The 20,892-nt window shown below is 40.4% G+C and overlaps 1 protein-coding gene across 2 annotated transcripts in view; it reads left to right on the top strand.

Moving 5' to 3' along the window:
- The first annotated feature begins 6,210 nt into the window (after positions 1 to 6,210).
- The window catches only part of BEST3 (bestrophin 3), a 32,802-nt gene continuing 18,120 nt past the window's right edge, over positions 6,211 to 20,892 (top strand). The window contains exons 1-5 of one of the 2 annotated variants that reach the window (XM_036110378.2): positions 6,211 to 6,362; positions 9,479 to 9,573; positions 10,038 to 10,271; positions 19,444 to 19,598; positions 20,803 to 20,880. In XM_036110378.2, coding sequence (XP_035966271.2) covers positions 6,211 to 6,362; positions 9,479 to 9,573; positions 10,038 to 10,271; positions 19,444 to 19,598; positions 20,803 to 20,880 — 714 coding nt within the window. Of the gene's footprint in view, positions 6,363 to 9,478; positions 9,574 to 10,037; positions 10,272 to 15,758; positions 15,815 to 19,443; positions 19,599 to 20,802; positions 20,881 to 20,892 lie in introns of those variants that run through there. The other variant, XM_078074122.1, reaches the window with a different exon arrangement.

The following is a 20,892-nucleotide window of genomic DNA, read 5'->3' as shown; positions in this document are numbered from 1 at the left end:
AACTAATGCATTTTGTTTTGCTGAGCTGGCAATTACTCAGTGTAAGGAAAGTAATGACTCCTCAAATATCCAGTCTCTTATGAGCTTAGAGCTTCATCTGTAATAAAATTCCATAGCCTTTCTAATCCTAGAAGTTCTCTATTTCTCCCCTGAAGTCAAAAAGAAAAAAATTAATTAACCCCACTTTAGTTTGATTTTTGGCAGAGTTCTATCGCCAACAACATGTATCAGAAACCTCCATACATCCGGACTGACACATGGCTTGTCCCAATCAGCTGCTCGCTATGCAGCAATTGCATGCTTCACAGCAACCAGTAAATAGAGAAAGAGAAACAAGAAAGAGTAAAGCAGGAGTTCTCAAGAAGCTTACAGTCCCTCTGAGCCAATAAAAAATTATCTGGCGGGAAAAAATATCACTGTGCATGGTTCTCAAACCAACTGAGCCAAGGTACTCTGCTGTGGGGAAAAAAAAAAAAATGCATGAATGAATGTTCTCAATGGAAAGTTTACTCCATGAATTTTTCCTGGGCTTTAGCACTGACTACCAACTTTTTTAGAGAGATCCAGCATATTGCAAAATGAGTAAGTGCCAGAAAAATTATTAACATAATTATTAATAGAAAAACTGAGGATTAGCTAATCATACATAATTCAACAACTTGACTTTTTCTGGGCACATGAGCTCCAGTGTGATTTACTTTGCACCCATTTCTTTCTGATAAAATGTTTCTTATTTGCAGGATCAAATAAAACACCAAAGTTACATGGTGCCCTACAGAGAACCGTGTCACTTGAACAAATCTGAAATCATATTCTGTAGTTCTTGTTCTTCATAAGCAAATGGGCTCAAAGGACAAAGCGAGAGTCCTAGCAGACATCTCTTTCCTCCTCCTCCTTTCGCTCCCCGTAGCCCCTGCAACTTTTTCTGCCTCCGGTAGTAGTTTTCCTCGGGGCTCTCTCTCACCACCCTTCCTCTGCATTCCACTCACCCACCACCCCAGTTCATACCAGAACAGCCATAACTCCAAACTGGTTCCCTTCCTATAGTCCCTGCCCACTCAAATCCATCACACTCTGTGCTCACACACTCAACTTTCTGCAACACAGATTTTTTCAAGCCCTTTTCCTGTTCAGAAACATTTAATGATTCCTTATTCCCCATTTAATAATGTCCAAAAGTGGGGCACCTGGGTGGCTCAGTTGGTTAAACGTCTGCCTTTGGCTCAGGTCATGATCCCAGGGTCCTGGGATCGAGTCCCGTACCCACTCCCCGCTCAGCGGGGCATCTGTTCCTCCTTCTCCCTCTGCCTCCACTCATGTTCTCTCTCTCAAATGAATACATAAAATCTTTTAAATTTTTTAAAATAAATTAAAAAATAGGGGCGCCTGGGTGGCTCAGTCGTTAAGCGTCTGCCTTCGGCTCAGGTCATGATCCCAGCATCCTGGGATCAAGCCCCGCATCGGGCTCCCTGCTCCGCGGGAAGCCTGTTTCTCCCTCTCCCTCTCCCCCTGCTTGTGATCCTGCTCTCACTGTGTCTCTCTCTGTCAAATAAATAAATAAAATCTTTAAAAAAAAAAATTAAATTAAATTAAAAAATAAAATTATTAAAATAAATTAAAAAATAATGTCCAAAAGTCTTAGAGCCAGAATCCAGTTCTTCAAAATACAACTTCTGGTCTTTGAATATTTGAATGCAAAGTTTTGCATGCACGTGACCATGTTCAACCAAGCACGCTGAAGAAATTTGGCAAAGATTTCTCACATCAATGAAATAAGTAGAAGGGTTTAAAATGAATGTGGGGCTTTTTAAATAGCTGGTTCTCCTTGAGGAAGTGGCAGGGGCTACTTCAGTTTTTTCTTGTTTGCCTTTGAGAAACAATGCGTGATTTACCCTGACACCTATGGATGAGTATCAGTATTCTCATCACTTAGAAATGATCAGTTGTTCTTTCTTTATGAATTTTCCTGTCACTGGATCTTTACTGGAATCAAAGCAAATGTGTTTATTAGGATTGTTGAGAGTCAGAGTGTCAGGATCACATAACCTGATGTTTGCTGTCAAAAGAAAATATGACTGGAATGGTATGTGCATATATATATGCATATATATACATACATATATATTTATTGTTCATATATACATATATATATATATATACACACAGATGTCTATCATATTGTTTGCTATTAATTATAGGAGTTAAAATATTTTTTACAAAAGTTTAGAAAGACGAACTTCATGCCAAATGATTACCAATCCTCTAGGGTGGCATGATAGAGTATGACTCTGTTCTTCATATGTTGTTTTACTTTTTCTTTTTTAATAAGCATGTGTTACTTTCAGAATCTGGAAAAATGTCTATTTTTAACAAGAAACTTTAAAGTTTTCTTCAAAAAGTCATATGAACAGTTAACTGTGCAATTTGGTGTTTGTTGGATATTTTCAAATTAGCTACAGTGGCTTGGCCCCTCTAATGAGTTAAATTCTGGAAGGCGTTTTTCGGGACATGTTAGACATGGCCAGTGGGCTCAGAGCTCCATAATGAGAGTTTGTTCATTTAGTCTAATCACTATTGACTAATGTGCATTTAGAATGCGATCTCAACCATTAATTAGTCATTCCTCAAAACAGCGCGATGGGAAAGAGGAAAATCATTAACCTTGTTTAAAAGTGAGACCAGCCAACCGTGCCCCACAGAGGAGGCCGACTCCCCCGGTTACCCAGTCATGACTGCTGGGAATCCTGCCACATTCCAGGACCACCACACATCTAGTAGGAGACACAAAAGTGAGAATTTTTTAAGAACACCTCCCATGTTTCTTTTTTTTTTTTTAAAGATTTTATTTATTTATTTGACAGAGAGAGACACAGCGAGAGAGGAAACACAAGCAGTGGGAGTGGGAGAGGGAGAAGCAGGCTTCCCACCGAGCAGGGAGCCTGAAGTGGGGCTCGATCCCAGGACCCAGGGACCATGACTTGAGCTGAAGGCAGACGCTTAACGACTGAGCCACCCAGGCGCCCCAAAACACCTCCCATGTTTCTATTTCACAAGCACTTGGGTTTAGATTTGTTCAAACTCTATAACATTGATAGTCTTGCAAACCCTTACAAATGCACCATCAGGTCTATCCAACCACTTTTCATGGCAACCAAATGTAAAATGTGCAGCATGATATATGTGCTTTTAAAACATTCACAAATTCCCCCAAATGTACTACAGAAGTATCATAGTGATGATAAGATGATAATCAAACAACAGATGCATATTGAATATCCATTATACACAGGGCTTCGTTCTGGAACTATGAACAGGACAAGATTTCTTGATGGGGGCAAGAAATCAGACACCTATGCTCTGTCTTTGTTCTAGGGTGCTTATAGTTTGATAAAGAAACCAGGTAAATGCATATAAAACTTAAAAATGCTATTAAAAAAACCTTTTCAATGTATATTTCTCAATTTTAAAATAAGAATTTTTTTATAATTTTCTCACAAAAAATATATGTTTTTTGTAGTCATTTCAGTTAAGCTGAAGTTGCAATGCTTGGTGCACACATTACTTTAGAAGGTTGCAAAGGCCCTAAATTATTTATTTCATTATTTTTTTTTTTTTTAAAGATTTTATTTATTTATTTGAGAGAGAGAGAATGAGAGAGAACACATGAGAGGGGGGAGGGTCAGAGGGAGAAGCAGACTCCCTGCCGAGCAGGGAGCCCGATGTGGGACTCGATCCAGGGACTCCAGGATCATGACCTGAGCCAAAGGCAGTCGCTTAACCAACTGAGCCACCCAGGCGCCCTATTTCATTATTTAAAGAAGGCCGATGAACTACCTCTCTCAAGAAGGAAACTATGGAAGCCATTTTGAATTATTAAAAAATTTTCCTAGCTGCCCACGGAAGGATAACAAATGTAATGAATCTGTGTGCTATTTTCCACTACACTAAACCATCACACATAATAATTTTCTATGCTCTTCTAAAATATGCACTTGCACGCACATGTGCACACACACTCACACAAACATACATGCTTGTTGCTTTTAATGGAAGAGCATTCTCGATACCTCTCAAACGAGTGAAAATCTTGTTTATATTCTCGTCTGCCCCAGTTTATGGCCTCACAAAAACTCGCTCTTCATCCTAAGCACACACAGACTGTCCCAATTCCCCTTTTTGGCCAGTGAAGCCTCTTCAGAACACTTTAGGGGACAATGGATCTTTCTTCCTTGATCCCAGGGTAGAATCAAAATGAAAATAACAGACTTCAAGGGCCCAACCTCCTTCACGTCACCTCCGACTTCTCATTCAAAGGGGTACTTTGGGCGGCAGGTGGAGTTGTAATTATAGAGTAGAAAAAAGCTACATCAGCAGCTGTTGCTTCTGTTTGTTCCCGGCTATAACTGTCATCAGTGGGCAAATTGGCATAAACAGGGCTCCACAAGTGGAAAAACATTTTAACTCCTGGACTCGTCACACTCCGGGTCTTCTCGATGGCCAAAGAAGGAAAGAAAATCTGAGTGTGCATGAGCGAAGCGTGAAACCGAGCGCAACACCGACCTGAAGGCTCCTCTTCAGGGGGAGCCTGAAATTGGAAGATTTTCTTTCCTGTCGGAGACTCCAAACCCAAGAAATAGGTTAGTGCACAAAGAGTACCCATGCATTTTCATTCTGACCTCTACTCTATCTGATCTTAATTTTTCAGAAGGCTGAAACAGACGGGTGAACTGATAAAGAAAGTGGAGGACTGTTACCTAAACAAGGCTGCCCGTGAGAACAAATTATGAAATGGGCTTAATTTATTATGCTCCTGTCCCCCAATTTTGGCTGTACTCACATTAGACAGATAGACAAGGTAAAGATGGGAAAATGAGACTGGTTTTGCGGCATGGTTCCTGTCCTCTTGTAATGCCACTTACTTATGCCAGGAAGCCCCGGTTTCTTTACTAACATCAGTGATGTCAAAGGCTTAAGTTTGTGAATATAGTGCCAGAGTTTTATTTCTTTAAGAGAAACAAGGCAAATTAGAGTTGGATTGTTTTCCCACCTCTGAATAAAGACAGGAAATTTTCTTGTTTAGATAAAACGTGTGTTGCAGGCTACTTCATGTAAGAAATCTGCTAGAGGATTTATTTCCTGTGCCTAGCCCAATTCTACCTAAAACCTCCATAATTTCCATCTAAGTAGCTCTATAAGACCCTCCTCATAGATCCTTTTGAAGCAAAAAAGATTTCAAAGAAATTTCATGTTATCTGTATATGCTCCACGTTAGAGAGTAGTGGGGCAGGATTTTCAAACAAAGATTAGTCAGGGCCATCTCAGAACTTGAATGTTTACTGTCTTATTGAAAAGCAATGGAATTGCAGAGAACTCACTGGAACTAGGCACTGGGGTCCAATTCTCATCCTACTCACATCTATGGAACAGATCCAAGTAGAGAGAGCCCAAATAATGACCTCCTTTTGGTCAGCTCCAAACAGAAAGTGAACCTCCCTCAGTATTTTATGCATGACTTTTCCTTGGGGAAAGCACACCTATCCTACTACCACGGCAGCCCTTCCTTGTAAAGTGTACACAGTGCTCGCCGTGCACTCAGAGCCCCACTGCAGAGGTACCCACATCCAACTAAAGCCACCAAAAGTGACCCATGAATTAAATTCCCGTAAGAGGCTTTCTTCTTTTCAACAACATCTCCTGATTTCTAAGAAGAGAGCCATAAGTTCCCCTTAGGAAATTTAAGGATGAAATAAATACTTCTTTACATACTTTAGCAAATAAAGACCCAAACAGTAAGTTTGGTCAGTGCTTTTGAGAATGTCAATTAATATAGCATACCGATACCCTAACTCTTCCCATGAATTAAGAAAATATATGACAGGTGATACCACAATATATTTCATATGTATTTGTTCATTCAAATATTACCGGGTGATGACTATAAAACCTGAAAATAATATTTAGAAATCGAGGCAAGTTCTAATATCACCCTTTCCAGAGACTACTTTCCTCCCCTTTTCTACTAAAAGATTTAGCGCGGAGATGGTGCTTATCTCCAAATTCCAAATCGTTTAAACAGAGAAAGGCAGAATGGGGAGATGGCTGGTCAGTGGCTTGAGTTTCTTTGAGACATAGACTTACGCTGAATCTTAAACATTGCTTTTTACTTGTGTTTTGTCTTCTTGCTCTTCTAGAAAAAAAAAGCTCTCCAAGATGACTGTCACGTACTCCAGTAAAGTAGCAAATGCCACTTTTTTTGGATTTCATAGGTTACTCCTCAAGTGGAGGGGCAGCATCTACAAACTACTGTACAGGGAATTTATTGTCTTTGCTGTTTTTTACACGGCGATAAGTTTGGTGTACAGGTACCTTCCTTTGCATGTCTCTTCTATGGCCATCAAATATCATGTAAGAATACAGTCTCAAAAATCTGAGCCTTTGGTTGCCGCTGACTTTTGCATTATGTAACCTCCTCCTTTGCATGATCCTCTCTTGCCTTCTTCAACTCAGGACAGAGTATTTTAATCCACACCTAACCGTGCGTAGGATGCTAAGTAGACTCTAACTATCATATTCAGGTGGCTCTCATTCCAGCCCCATGTTAATCGATCACAACGAGGGTTTAGTCATGCTGCCAGAGCTTTGCTAGAGGTACAAAAGGGAAGATTTATATGTAAATCGTCACTCAGTGATGATTTTGAATGGTAAAGGCCACAGATGAATAACCATTTGTGCCTATCTGCTATATCATTGATAATTTCAGTTTATGATTTGACAGCTTCTAGCAACTACCTACAGAAGTAACGTGTTCGTGAATGGTGTATATCAGGCAGCTTTCTTTTGCCTGGAATGACAAGATCTTATCCAGGATGGTGCCTGCCAATCTTACCAATACCTCAACTAAACCTGAAAACTAGTTTATTTATATCTTCTGAGTTCGGGGCATGTTACATTCACAACAGAAGATGTTTATTCTTTATAACATCACAAGCTATGCCTGTCAGACTGACAGAAAATTTGAGCAATATCATGTCCAAGAAATACTTTCATGTCTAAAATTATAGTCTTAATAAAATTTTATCAGTAATACCAAAGAGAAGTTTTATGAGTTTTTAAAATTAAAATTGCATACATTTCTACTCTGGGGAAGTTAAAACTTAAAAAAGCTGAAGGTTTTTGAGGCTGTATTTCCACCTTTTCTATGTACTTCAGTTTGTTCTTTCCTGCATACAGATGAACAAATTTGTATTATCATTGCTCTTACCTACCTTCTTCTTTGCAGCAGCAGGACTCCATCTGAAGAAGAGGGATAGTAATTTGGCCAGCTGATAATTATCAAAAGTAGAATAGGAAGAGCTATTTTGCTGCCTATCAAAAATATCTGTAAAGGGAAAGTTTTATTTACAAACCTCTAATAATCTTTCAGATGTGTCTTATAAATACAATATTATTTGGACAATTTATTTTTGTGTCACCTAACTCTTCAGAATATGAAATGGTGGAAGGCACATGATGTTTCAGAATAATTGTCTCATTAGTTTATTTTTACTAATGTGAGTTTATTGCTGCTGCTACTGCTGCTTAGGATAGAATAGCATTCAGAGCAGCTGCATCGTAGCCAGAAATGCTCCATGGGGCCTCAACTTTTGCTCCAGGATCTTATTTATACCCCACAAAATTGTATGCATATAGTCCTTCTAAAGACCAAAAGTGCTTACATTTATAACTATGACCAATTATGCGAGTCATTCTTTGTTTTTTCAAGTTCAACTATAAAATCTTGTTAAAATAGATGTTTGATCTTGATTGAAGGTATACCAAGATCTATAGGCTGAATTTACCAAAAAAAGTCAAACATACTTGTAGAAAAATATAGACGTAGTGTCATTCTCATGTGTACTAATAATCCTAAGTTTTAAAATTCTATTATAAGCAAATAATTATACTCAGCAAAAATCGTAAGACAAAGCCAGAATTCATTTCTTTGATTATATCTCTTTTTACTTTTGGATGAACTTGACAAAATCATCATTTTAGTACTTTCTAGCTAGTAAACTTTCTATGTAGCTAATAGCTGAATATTTTTTCCTCTGGCCAATTATTAATAATAACAACCCCTTTATTATCAATTAAGTATGACACCATATGTTAAGTAGTTGTATATATAATATATTCTTTAAGCCTCATAACATTCCTAACATATAGGTATTATTATCCCCATTTACCAATGAGAAAACTGAGGCTCAGAGAGATTTAAAAATATGTTCCAAGTCCAAATCTGTAAGTAGCAGGTCTGGGATTCAAACCTGGCTTCATCTGATCTTATGGTCTGTGCTTTCCACATTTAAATCCTTTTTGACCATTTCTATTTGAGTATCAGAAACTGTTCTGGCTGTGACTTGTCATTGGCATGACCCTGATGGGCCTGTGTAACCCATTCCTGACTTCAGAACTTCTGACACTTCCTCCAAAGCCCAGGCGGGAACTCCAAGCCCACCCTGCACCCCAGGCCCCTCTGTAAGCACCAGCTCTTCATCTGCAACTGATTGGTGGCTCACTATTACCTCATTATCCCTCTGCTTCCTGTATCCAAGTTCTACTGCCTCAAACAGGCCTTTGGCACATGTTATAATGGATTTCCCAGGGATTTCTTCCTCCCTTAGAACAGCTGTTCTCATTCTTTCATGCAAATTCATCTGTGTTGCTCCTCTTTCTAGATCTTGGCCATTACTATTAACCTGCCTTGAGACCTTTCTTCTGACTCTGAATCCCCTCCCTATAATATAAACATCAATAATAGTTTCATTAAATGAATTTCTGTCAAACAATACCAGAAAATGAGTTTTGGCCAGATCTGTAATATAAATTTTTATATTTATATTATGTAACTACAAACCCACCAAATATAGTAATAAAAATTTTTACTTCTAGTTATATCTGTGTTGTTTTATATTTTAAGTAATTGTAGGCTGTAAAATAAACAGTTATATCCTTTGAAGTACAGCACATATCATCAAGAATGTGCTAAGTAGCATATTCAGGGAAGAGTAAGATCAAGATGTCAAATTTAGGGTTATTATTTAGTAATTAACCTAATAACTGTAATTCACTTAATCAAGACACTTTTTTTAAGCCTACCTGATGAATAATTGAAAATTGGACTCTTTCATGGGGTATTTTGCTCTAAATCCAATGTACTCATCACATAAAAGCTTAAAATATAAAGTATCTAAAAATAAAAGTTAATAAACCCCACTGTCTAATGGCCAATAACATTTATGTATTAAAAACATTGGTACTTGAACCATTCAGCAATTAAAAACTTTTGAGATACGTCAGCTTAGGTAGGAAAAAACGTTATTGTTCCTTAAAAAAAAAAATTACAATTATTTGTGCTTAATTGTTTGCACTGAATATCACTTGCAAAGCAGGTGCAGAAGTATAATATCATAAAGGGCTGTGCATTTTATTTTTGCTCCAGATTGTTACTTACAGGAGCCCAAAAACGTTACTTTGAAAAATTATCAATTTACTGTGACAGATATGCTGAACAAATTCCAGTAACCTTTGTGCTTGGTAAGTATAGGTCACACGCAGAATGCAGCCACACAGCTGTCTCCGTTAGGATGACACGGATGACTCTGCATGGGAGTGTGTCCAAGCTGGGAGGCATGCCTGAAAAGACACTGCTTTGCAATAGAACCCCAACCACCCGCAAGGTTTGCCTTCAGGGCTGCTTTGGCTAAATTAACACCAAACAAGTTTGAGGTCATCATTTGTTATTGGACAATCAAGCTTCCTCTTCACTAACTGTCCATTTTTGCTGTCAATATTTGAACTCTAATACCCACTTACTGGGTGCTATGGCATTGCCAGGCACAAATTACTTAATTTTTTTCTTTAGAGGGCAAAATCATAAGATACGGATAACAACGTATTTTTACACCCCAATCCCTAAAAAGGCTGAAATTCTGCTAAAAGCATCAGGGTCAACATGTCTGCTGTAAGAAATTGCTTTAGAGTTTCCTGTTATTTTGCAGGGTTTTATGTTACTCTGGTAGTGAACCGATGGTGGAACCAGTTTGTGAATCTGCCCTGGCCAGACAGGCTGATGTTTCTCATCTCCAGCAGTGTTCACGGAAGGGACGAGCATGGGCGCCTGCTCAGAAGGACATTGATGCGCTACGTAAATCTCACGTCTCTGCTCATCTTCCGTTCTGTGAGCACCGCTGTGTACAAAAGGTTCCCAACGATGGACCACGTGGTGGAAGCAGGTAATTCTGAATGACTTTGCCCTCCATGGACTGCTCTCAGCCTGGATGGGAACCTTCAAAATTCCTCTGAAATTTTCTTTTATTTATTCATTCATTCAAGAAACATTTATTGATAACCTACTATGTGCCCAAAACAGTCTTAAGAGGCAAAAATGAGTAAGACATACTTACTGCTCTCAAGAAGTTTACTTGGGGGCAAAGGAGGGAAAGTAGCAAACAGTCAACTTCAAATTAAGTGGCAAGGAGTCACATGGCTTTTAGGTAAATATACCGTAATAATAATTACCATATTTATTAGAACCATTTTAATATTATCTGACCTTTTCTAGCACTGTATAGTTTATCCATTTTCATAAATATTATTTCATTTGGACCTCAAAAAATAAATAAATAAAACATGAGAAAGGTAGGAAGTAGATTCAGAGAGGTTGTGACCTGCCTTGGATCAAGAGCTAATTAGCGGAAGAGCCAGAATTATAATTCAGGCTTGGAACTCTTAAGTTAATATTTTTCCCAAAACCTAAGTAGATTCTAGTAGGAACCAGCAATGTGAGTTTTCACCTAGGCACTGTGGCTCTGTTGTCTCTCTCTCTCTCACTCCTCCAAATAGATGGAGTTGGGGGTGCCTGGCTGGCTCAATCTACAGAGGGTGCAACTCTTGGTCACGGGGTTGTGAGCTCAAGCCCCATGCTGGGTGTGGAGATTACTTAAAAAAAATCTTAAAAGAAGGAATAAATGCAGTTATTCAACCTGGGCTCCTGGACACAGTATGCTGAGGACAAATCATGTTGGAAGGATGGTTCTCTTTGGTGTGTTAATATTTAGGAGAGAAGCTGTTAAAGCAGCCCTCAATGGGATGCGGATTAAATGAGATCATTGTTGGCAGGCACTGAATAAAAGTTGGTTGTTGTGCTGGGTTGTTGCTAGTCAATCTGATAGTTTGTTGGGATATATTAATGAATACATTTTTAAAAACCATGAGATGATTCTGCCTTTATATTGAGTATAGTCTCAAATTAGGTTGCTGTATCCCATCTCTTTTTCTGAAATGGCCTTGAAAACAGATTTTTTAAAAAAAGATTAGTATTCTGGGGCTTTTTTTGGAGGTTTTTATGCATGGGCATAACGAGCCTCCTTCTGACTTCAGTGACTCAGCTGGTTTGTGTGGAGCCTCCGACGGAGGACAGAACTGACGGAGCCAGGAGGGGCCAAAGCCTGTGTGGGCTCCTCTGTGGCCACTGCTGACATCACAGGGAACATGTCCCTACTGTTCTCGTTCACTCCTCAGTTTCTCACAAAAAGCAGAAAAGGCGGTAGTTGGACAGCTTGTGCCCCCAGGAACATAAAGTTTGTGCACTGGGCAGCGGGGCCAAGGTTCCGAACCACTGCCCTTGAAGCTGGGGGAGCCACTCCAGAGGCCGGGTCCTTCCTGACTGCCCACGACCCACCACACCGAGGGGTCACCCACTCTGTGGACTGGCAGCCGACTCACCAGACCTCTGTTCCTTTCCCCCACAGAGAGGGCTGACTCAGTGTGCACACGGGCTCAGTTTCCAAGCTCCCCGAGCTGGACACATGCCTCCGCCACTGTCTGACTGTCCTTGGCCTGTGCCAACGGTTCTGGGAAGAACAGGAAGTTCAGGGATGGCGGAAAATGTTTGGCAGAGCCCCTGAGCCCAGAGCCAGGGCACCTGCTCCGCCTGAGGGCAGAGAGGGCTGGTAAGTAAAGCACAGGGGCCCCAGAGGGGCTGGGGCAAAGGCTGGAGGCAATGTTGAAAGCGCAAGAAAACCTACTTCCTGTCAGGTGACTTTCCTACATAAAATCCCCTCTCAGAAAAAGTACATGTTCTCAAACCTCAGTGCACATTAGATATTATTAAAAATCAATATTGCTAAAAACGCAGATCCAAGATACCACCCCCAGAGATTCTGATTCAGCAGATCTGGGGTGGTGTCCAGGAATAAATGGATTTAACAAGCCCCTGGACACTTTGAGGCAAGGAGTGCCTGGATCACATTCTGAGAAACAATGGGTTTTAAGGCGATCAGAGTTTCCCTCTAACCTCTGCACCTGGCTTCACGGAGGGTCCCCGCTACAAAGATTCAGGACTGGCCAGGAGGAACTGAGTGAGAGGGCAGAGAGAATGAAGACCAGCATCTCCTTCTGAAGCATCTGGCAATCCCTTGGCCGGAGCTGGATGAGCTAGGTCACTCACCTGCTAGTCCCCCCAAACTTTCCTTGCTTTTAAGTTCGACAGTCAAGTTCCAATAGTCTGGAAAATTAAAAGGACCAAATGCACCCCATGGGGGTAATACATATGCTCTGATGTTACAGGTTAAATTTCTCAAATTAAAAATAAAATGGTTTCATTTCTGCTCACATGAAAAGAGAAATAACAGAGTGCAAAATAATATCTATCATGCTAAAAATTCCCTAAACTGGTCTGTTATCAGTTATTTACCAGAGGAGCTGTAACAGAAGCGTCTCTATCATTTTGCCTATTGGCAACAAACCTGGCCTGGAAAATTCCAGTCATTCCAATCACCAGCCCTGGAAGATGTCACTCAACCTAAGTCAAGTCAGGTGCACAATCCAGACCTTCGCTGATTCAAGCGATGGCCTTAATTGGGTGTTTGCACTATGGAATGAGACTGAATCAAAACATTTTATCTGGTGTTTCACAGTGATCAGGAGAAAAAAATATTTCTCTCCAAAATTACTCACCAGAAGCACAAAAATAGGTAATGGGAAATTATCTACATTCCTCTAAAAGAAACGTTACTAAAGCTGTTGCTAAATCTGTCATGCATTTGCTTATTCTGAGTGTATATGATATGCCAGGCACTGTGCTGAGCACGGGAGCACAGCTCTAAGTGAGAATAGATCTGGTCCTTGGCCTCGAGGATCAGTAAAAATTGCTACAAATCTTTGCTCACATGAATCATTTTCAGAGACAAGCACAACTGTATTTACAGCTGAACTTTATATCTCTACATTACATTTCTGTTTCTCCAAAATCGTTTCCTTCTGTGCTTGGTAGCCCATAAGAGGGATTAGAAAACTGTAAAATTTGGGGTGCTGGAGTGGCTCAATCAGTAAAGTGTCTGATTCTTGATCTCAGCTCAGGTCTCAATCTCACGGTCATGAGTTCAAGTCCCACATTGGGCTCAGGTGTGAAACCTAGTTAAAAAAGAGGGAGAGAGAGAGGAAAAGAAAAACAGTAAAATCTGAGGAAAGGGCACTGTTCAGTTTTCTTAAAGCCCCAGAATCATAACGTGAAGTTCCTGGAGCTTCTTCTATAATGAAAGAGCCTGAGGAGACCCCATCAAAATTTTTATCGGCACTTAGGGTTAACAGACATTAATACAACTAAGCAAACTCCCAGTTGTCAAATGGCTGTTGAAACATAAATTCTACCTTTAGATTCACTGGCCGGAAGGCTAGCCCCATACTTAGATCATGTAACCTGTGATCTTCTCTCACTAAGTGAAATCAAATGGATGTTGTATAGTATTGACTTTCTGCCCTGTGGTCTGCTGTTCAAGTTCTTTCGGACGCATTCCATGGCGCTGGGGCTCCTTGGTCTCTGTGAAATCTCTAGCTACTCAGCTCCAGAGAGATGACCAAGGGGTTGGTGGTATTCATGGCTGTGCCAGTTTTTATTCTTGGCTGTACTTTCACAACCTGAGTCAGTTACCCCTATAGTCTCACATGATGTGCCCAGAACAGACAGAATGTCATCCTGTGAGTGAAACTTGACTCACTTATGCACACTTGCTCTACACAGGAGAGAAAGTGCACGGCGGAGCTAGCCCTCTTGAATTAATGCCATGGATGGGTAGTCTCAGCGGGTCAGTGCCTGAAGATTCCACACAGTTCTAAAAGTTAAATCAAGGCATCCACTCAATGTTTCTCAAAGTATGATCGTAGACTACATTTATTTATCAAGGGTACTTTTTTTTTTAAAGATTTTATTTATTTATTTGACAGAGAGAGACACAGCGAGAGAGAGAACACAAGCAGAGCGAGTGGGAGAGGGAGAAGCAGGCTTCCCGCTGAGCAGAGAGCCCGGTGGGGGGCTCGATCCCAGGACCCTGGGATCATGACCTGAGCCAAAGGCAGACGCTTAACGACTGAGCCACCCAGGCGCCAGGATCAAGGGTACTTTAAATTGCACGTTCCTGGGCAGCTGGTGGAATTGGAATATCTGGGGCTTAGCACTTAAGAATCCCCATTTCAAACAAGCTCCCGGAAACACTGTAGGATGTTTGACCCACGCCGAGAATGTTAAAAATGGCACAGCCATTCTGTGCACTAGGGTAGATGTTCCTAAATTTTGTTGCAATTTGAAATCACTAGGGGTCTTTTAAAAATACTGATGCCTGGCTCCCACCCCCAGACATTGGGATTCAATAGGTGTTTGATTCAAACTGGGCAGCGGGAGTTTTAAAAGCCCCCCCGACCATTCTAATATGCAGCAGAGTCTAGGAAGCCCTGTACCAGAGCATAGAGCACACTATTAACTCCTCCAACCTCACCAGCAAGTCACCTCGGGTCTAGTCACTCAGGGCAAATGAAATTCTGGGCCACCTGGACAGGTGAGGATTAAGAGCACTGATTTGGGGGGTGTTATTTCCTCTGTGTCCTGTGTAGAAGGCAGTGAACTATAAGGGGACAGGGATATGGCTGAGTAGAGATGTTTCACCCATATCAGGAAAAGAGAGAAGGTTCTCTGTCTCTGGTCAGCATTGCTATCCTAGAAACTGATTTTACTCGACCAAATCCTATTTCAAGCTTTTCAAACTATGGGTTGTAACTCATTATTGGGTTCTTTTTTTTTTTTTAAGAGTTTATTTATTTATTTGACAGAGAGAGACACAGCAAGAGAGGGAACACAAGCAGGGGGAGTGGGAGAGGGAGAAGCAGGCTTCCCGCTGAGCAGGGAGCCCGATGATGCGGGGCTTGATCCCAGGACTCTGGGATCATGACCTGAGCCCAAGGCAGACGCTTAATGACTGAGCCAGCCAGGCGCCCCTCATTATTGGGTTCTTAAATCATTTTAATGGCTTGCAACCAACATTTTCAATGGAATGGAATGGAATAGAATAGAATGGAACCGATCAGAAAATATCAGAGAGCACACCAGCTGGAAGAAACAATCATTGTTTGGGAACCCCTGTGGTTCATGTTTAAAAAAAAAAAAAAAAAGAAGTCTGACATCCTGCCCGTGCACAGCGTTTTCACAATGTGATGCCATCTCTCTCCCGCAACCTCTCTTACCTCCCTTTGATTTTTCCAGTTGACAAGGATTTCTAAACTTCTACCGTTAAGTTTAAAGGAGCGCTGTAGTTGAATCAGTGCTTTGTTCCACTCATTTTGAATGTACAGTACAGAGATGAAAATGAGCCAAGCACACTGCAATCTTCCTGAAAAAGTCATCTCTCTGAGAAGGGCTCAGATGCTGAATGCACAACTTTATCTTTTAGAAAGAACTGGCAATAAACCCATTCTGCCTTCAGGTTCTGAGATGCCGAGCTTTTAGTTCTTCTGCTAATAGAGTCTCATTTGCACTTGCACACTCTGCTTTAAAAGCAAAAGACATCTGCCTCAGCTTCAACTGAGGCAAAATAGACCAACTGTACAGCAGATGAAAATCTATAAAGACTGGATAATTGTTTATCAGGGGACTTAATTAGGCCTTTGGCTTGAGGGCAATAACATTTTGCCTTAAAGTAGGAGGTCCTACTTTATCAAATCACAATTCAAGTTGCCATCGTGTGGGTGTGTTTTACTCTGGTTTGAAATATTAAGGAGGTTTCTTGGGATAAGTATGAAAATTGCTGAGCAAAGCTGAACTGGCCAGAAAGCCAGAAGGAAGAGAAAGCAAGAGAAGCTCTGGGCAAATGTAACAGCAAGATAAAATAGCAATGTCAGGGCTGTGGATAGGGCCCAAGGGTACATGGCATGGAGAGTGACAGGTCAAGGTCACAGGGTCGTGTGAGGACCAGCCCAATTGACAGGACTACCAAACTGTGGCAGATCAGTGCCTGTGGATCACACAGTCCTAGAGATGAGGGAAATGACCGCATTCTGAGAAAGATCACTGGTCTCTGGTTACAGTGGCCTAAAGTCCTGATAAAGGTAGCATTCCATTAAACGTTCTTTCAACTGATTTGACCAACAATCTATATATATTTCCTTGTAATCGACCAATGACTTGATTTCCAAAGACAGGGTTAGTTTAGATAAGACGTGTGACCCTGCGGGGAAGAGCAAAACCACCGTGCCTGTGCACTCTTGGAAGACACATTAATGTCTGGTTTGTCACCCATCTTCCATGGAGCCTAGCAAAGTACTCTGTACCTCTGGGCTGAAAAATTAAAAATCACCAGCTTTCCTTGCTCTGCATTTCCCCTTCCAATTGGTGGGTGTGCTACCTAGGGGAAGAGCTAACTCTAGCTTTAGGGTCTGCCCTGAATAAACCCTCACTCTGCATAGTTGCGTTCTGCTAAAAAGCCAAGAACTTGCCAGCACAAATTGATCCATACTCTTGAATAAAAAATAAGCAGAGGTAAAGTTATTCTTTGGTCAAATGACAAAGATTGCAGCTAGTATATAAATGGGATAATTTTTGAAAATTGCAGTATAAATCCCAAGAATATAACTGCTAGCCAATGGATATGAAATGTATGAGAATAGGCTTGCAGGTAAAGTATGAACCACTGCTGCAAATCTTTAAGTATAGATCCAAGACAGGTCAAGTTTATTAACTTCTTGTAACAAGGTTCAGTCATGCTCTGCAAGTCTTTAAAAAGAAAAAAAAAAAAAGCAGAGTATCTAGATCAGGCAACAACTTTGAGATGCACTGAGAAACGAGAAAAGAATGATCAGGCTCATTATTTTTGACATCCAGAGGAAGCCCAATTCCTCAGACACGGGCAGAACCCTTCTAAGCTAATATAAATAACCTGAGCATTATCTAAAACGAGTCTCCTGTTGGTAAATATTGGCTTTGTCGTTGATAACTAGGTTTACTTCAAATACTGAATAAATAGAAACTTCATTTGGCGAGGTAGTGATTTTCTCTCTCTTTTTTTTAAGATTTTATTTATTTATTTGACAGAGAGAGACACAGCAAGAGAGGGAACACAAGCAGGGGGGGATGGGAGAGGGAGAAGCAGGCTTCCCACTGAGCAGGGAGCCCGGACACGAATACGAGGCTCCATCCCAGGACCCTGGGATCATGACTTGAGCCGAAGGCAGACACTTAACTGACTGAGCCACCCAGGCACCTGCATCATTATTTTTTAATAGCAAAAAACTTAAAACAACTTAAATGTCTATTCAAAAGAGGACTAGTTAAATAGAACATTGTATATGATTAACCATTAAAAACAATGATGTTGCTCTGTATATATTAACAAAAAAAAGATCTCCAAGATGTAATCAAAAAATAGAAACAAATGACAGATATGTATGTAGTGTAAAGCCATTTGTGTTCTTAAAAATTAAGCCTGTACGATATTTCTCTGGAAAGATACACAATACACTGGTCATAGTGATTCCTTCAGAGAGGGAAACTGTGTGGCTGGGAAAATGAGACTGACTCTTCTTATTAATATTCTTTTGGCCCTTTTGGGTTTCTGTACCATTTGAATAACTCAAAAATTTTTTTAAAAAATAGAAAGTCAAGCGTAAACTGCAAGCTTTTAAAGTACATACTTGAGAGGCGCCTGGGTGGCTCAACTGGTTGAATGTCCAGCTCCTGATTTCGGCTCAGGTCATGATCTCAGGGTCATGGGATCCAGCCCCACATGGGGCTCTGTGCTCAGTGGGGAGTCTGCTTGAGATTCTCTCTCTCCCTCTCCCTCTGCCCCTGCCCCCAAAAAAATAAATAAATAAAAAATAAAGCACATATTTGTATGAACAAACCCTGGTACATAATAGACATTCAGTAAATGTTTGTTAAATAAACCTGCTCCCATATTTCTCCTCTCCTCTTACTCAAATCTCTTCTTTCCTTGGTGTGCAGGTTGGGGGGTGGGGTGCATAGCTAAAATTTCATAATGTATTATGCCTTGGCACTTACTGAATGCTAAGTATGTGCTAAGCATTATGTTAACCTCTTGACATGTAGTCATCATCTCAGGTAATTTTGTAATGTCCCTGGGAAGTAGATATTATCATTTCTCTTTTACACCTGGGAAAACTGAGGCTAGAGAGGTCACTGCAAGCTCAGGCAAACTGTGTTATATACATGCACACAAACAAAGACTGTAAAAAATATACTTTTAAGATATGCTGTGGGCACTATGAAGATCATATGCTCATTGCCCTTCCAAGGGTCTTGGCAGGAGAAACCTTTATGTATGACATTCCTATAATAAAAGGCAACAGAGAGCACAGTCTGGGGAGGTTTGAAGGGGAGAAATCCCAGGGGAAGGAGAAGACAGGCATCAAGGAAGGCTTCACAGAGGGGACCTGTTTGATCAGGACTGTGAAGGGAGCGAGCAATCAGGAGGAAAAGTATGTGATTCATGGTTTCCACGCCATACTAAGTGCTTTGTTATGTTAACACCTTTTATTCTTTTAATCCTAACTTTTTTTTTTAAGATTTTATTTATTTATTTGTCAGAGAGAGAGAGAGCACAAGCAGGGGGAGCGGCACGCAGAGGGAGAAGCAGGCTTCTCTGATGTGGGACTCAATCCCAGGACCCTGAGATCATGACCTGAGCCAAAGGCAGACGCTTAACCGACTGAGCCACCCAGGCGTCCCATTAATCCTAACATTTCTAAGTATTCTTGTTCCCAATTTTAGATGAATAAACCAAAACCTAAAGAGGAAACCTTCCCCAGATGTTCTAGTCCACATTTAATGTCACCTTACTTCCTACTGGCCATCTCTATGAGGGATTACCAACATGCCTTGCCTTACATATTGTTGGTAGATAACTTGTGTGCATGCACACATGTGTACGTGTGTGCATTCACACATACACATTCCTTATCTCTAATACAAGTATAAACTATTTGAGGCAAGAACCTTCATTTTATGTATTTTTAATATCTCCCCATTGTATGCTCACATAGTAACCATGAAAATATTTATGGTAAATGTATTAGTGCTAAACTAATTCTGCATAATTGCACTATTTTTGTTTTGTGCTAAAGGTTTTATGACAACAGATGAAAGAAAATTATTTGACCATCTCAAATCTCCTCATCTGAAATACTGGGTTCCATTCATCTGGTTTGGAAATCTTGCAGCTAAAGCCCGAAAGGAAGGTAGAATCAGAGACAGTGTTGATCTGCAATCATTGATGACTGTAAGTACATCACAAACCATCAGTATAAGATGCTAATCAGAGACCAACAGGCATCTGGATGTAACAGGTTGTTCTGGTTCCAAAGGAACCAGAAAGACTGGGCTAGTATCAGAACCCTCAACATGCAGGACAGGAATAATACACAGGTTTTAAGTCATATTGATTGGTGGTGGTTGCTTGGAAACTCTGTCTAAACAGAATTAGGCTTTATAATAGGCTCTGTAAGAAAGTGTCCCTTAATCGATTAGCAATAGCTGCCAAGAGTTCTGAATGATCTGGTGCCCACGTGGCATATTTACCATCCCTGGCTCCAGGATCCTAGAATAAAATCTGGAGTACAAATAAACCTGCCCAGTCAGTTCCTGCAAACTGGAATTTCCTGAGGTTAAGCCAACTTTTCAGATACTCCAGGAAACAAAATGATGTTTTTATTAAATGAAATAACCCTGAGTTCATCTGAGAAACAAATTTACGGAAGGGCTAGATAGACATGTACCATGACAGTCTCCTGCCTGAATTAGGCGAAAAGGAGTGAATGTTATAAAAATAACTCCCAAATTAACATAAACTCTTCTTCCCAGTCTTACATAATAACTTACGCATGATAAAGGGAGGAAAAAAAAAATCAATGGATTCGAGTCCTTCCTGCTCCAAAGAGAGATATTTTCTATTAATATAAGTGTTGTAAAGTCCTCATTTGAGGGGGTGAGGGCGTGCACCTCTTTTTTTCTAAAATCTATAGTAAGCATATTTTCAAAAGAGGTAGGGAAACAACAACAACAAAAAAAAGTCTGCTCTCCACAGAAATTTACCAAAATGGATAGAAATGACTTATTTAAAATATTGTTAAATAAACCTTATTTAAAATATTAACCCCTGCCTTCCCATCACCACTTTAGGCCAATATACATGTTGGAAATTATGGATTCAACAGAGTAGGGGATAGTTCTATAAAGTCCTGATTTAATATTTTTTAAAATGTCCAACTGTAGTCATCCTTTTTGCATTGTGGAATGATGTTGATTGTCATTTTCAGAATTTTCCTTTTGGAGTTGCCTTCAGAACCAATTACCAGCCTTACAAAGTCAGCCTCATCATTTACAGACATATTCATAAAAGCCATGGCTACATTATGAATCCCAGGAAATATTTATTGCCACACCCATCATTGTAGTAAACTGTGTTTTATCTGTTTTTGGCTTAGGAAATGAACAAATATCGCTCTTGGTGCAGCCTCTTATTTGGCTATGACTGGGTTGGGATTCCACTGGTCTACACCCAGGTATCAAACACT

Source organism: Halichoerus grypus, chromosome 6 (assembly GCF_964656455.1).
Source record: "Halichoerus grypus chromosome 6, mHalGry1.hap1.1, whole genome shotgun sequence".
Lineage (NCBI taxonomy): Eukaryota > Metazoa > Chordata > Mammalia > Carnivora > Phocidae > Halichoerus > Halichoerus grypus.
The sequence above is the reverse complement of the archived record's forward strand: the minus strand, read 5'-3'. Positions and strand labels throughout refer to the sequence as shown.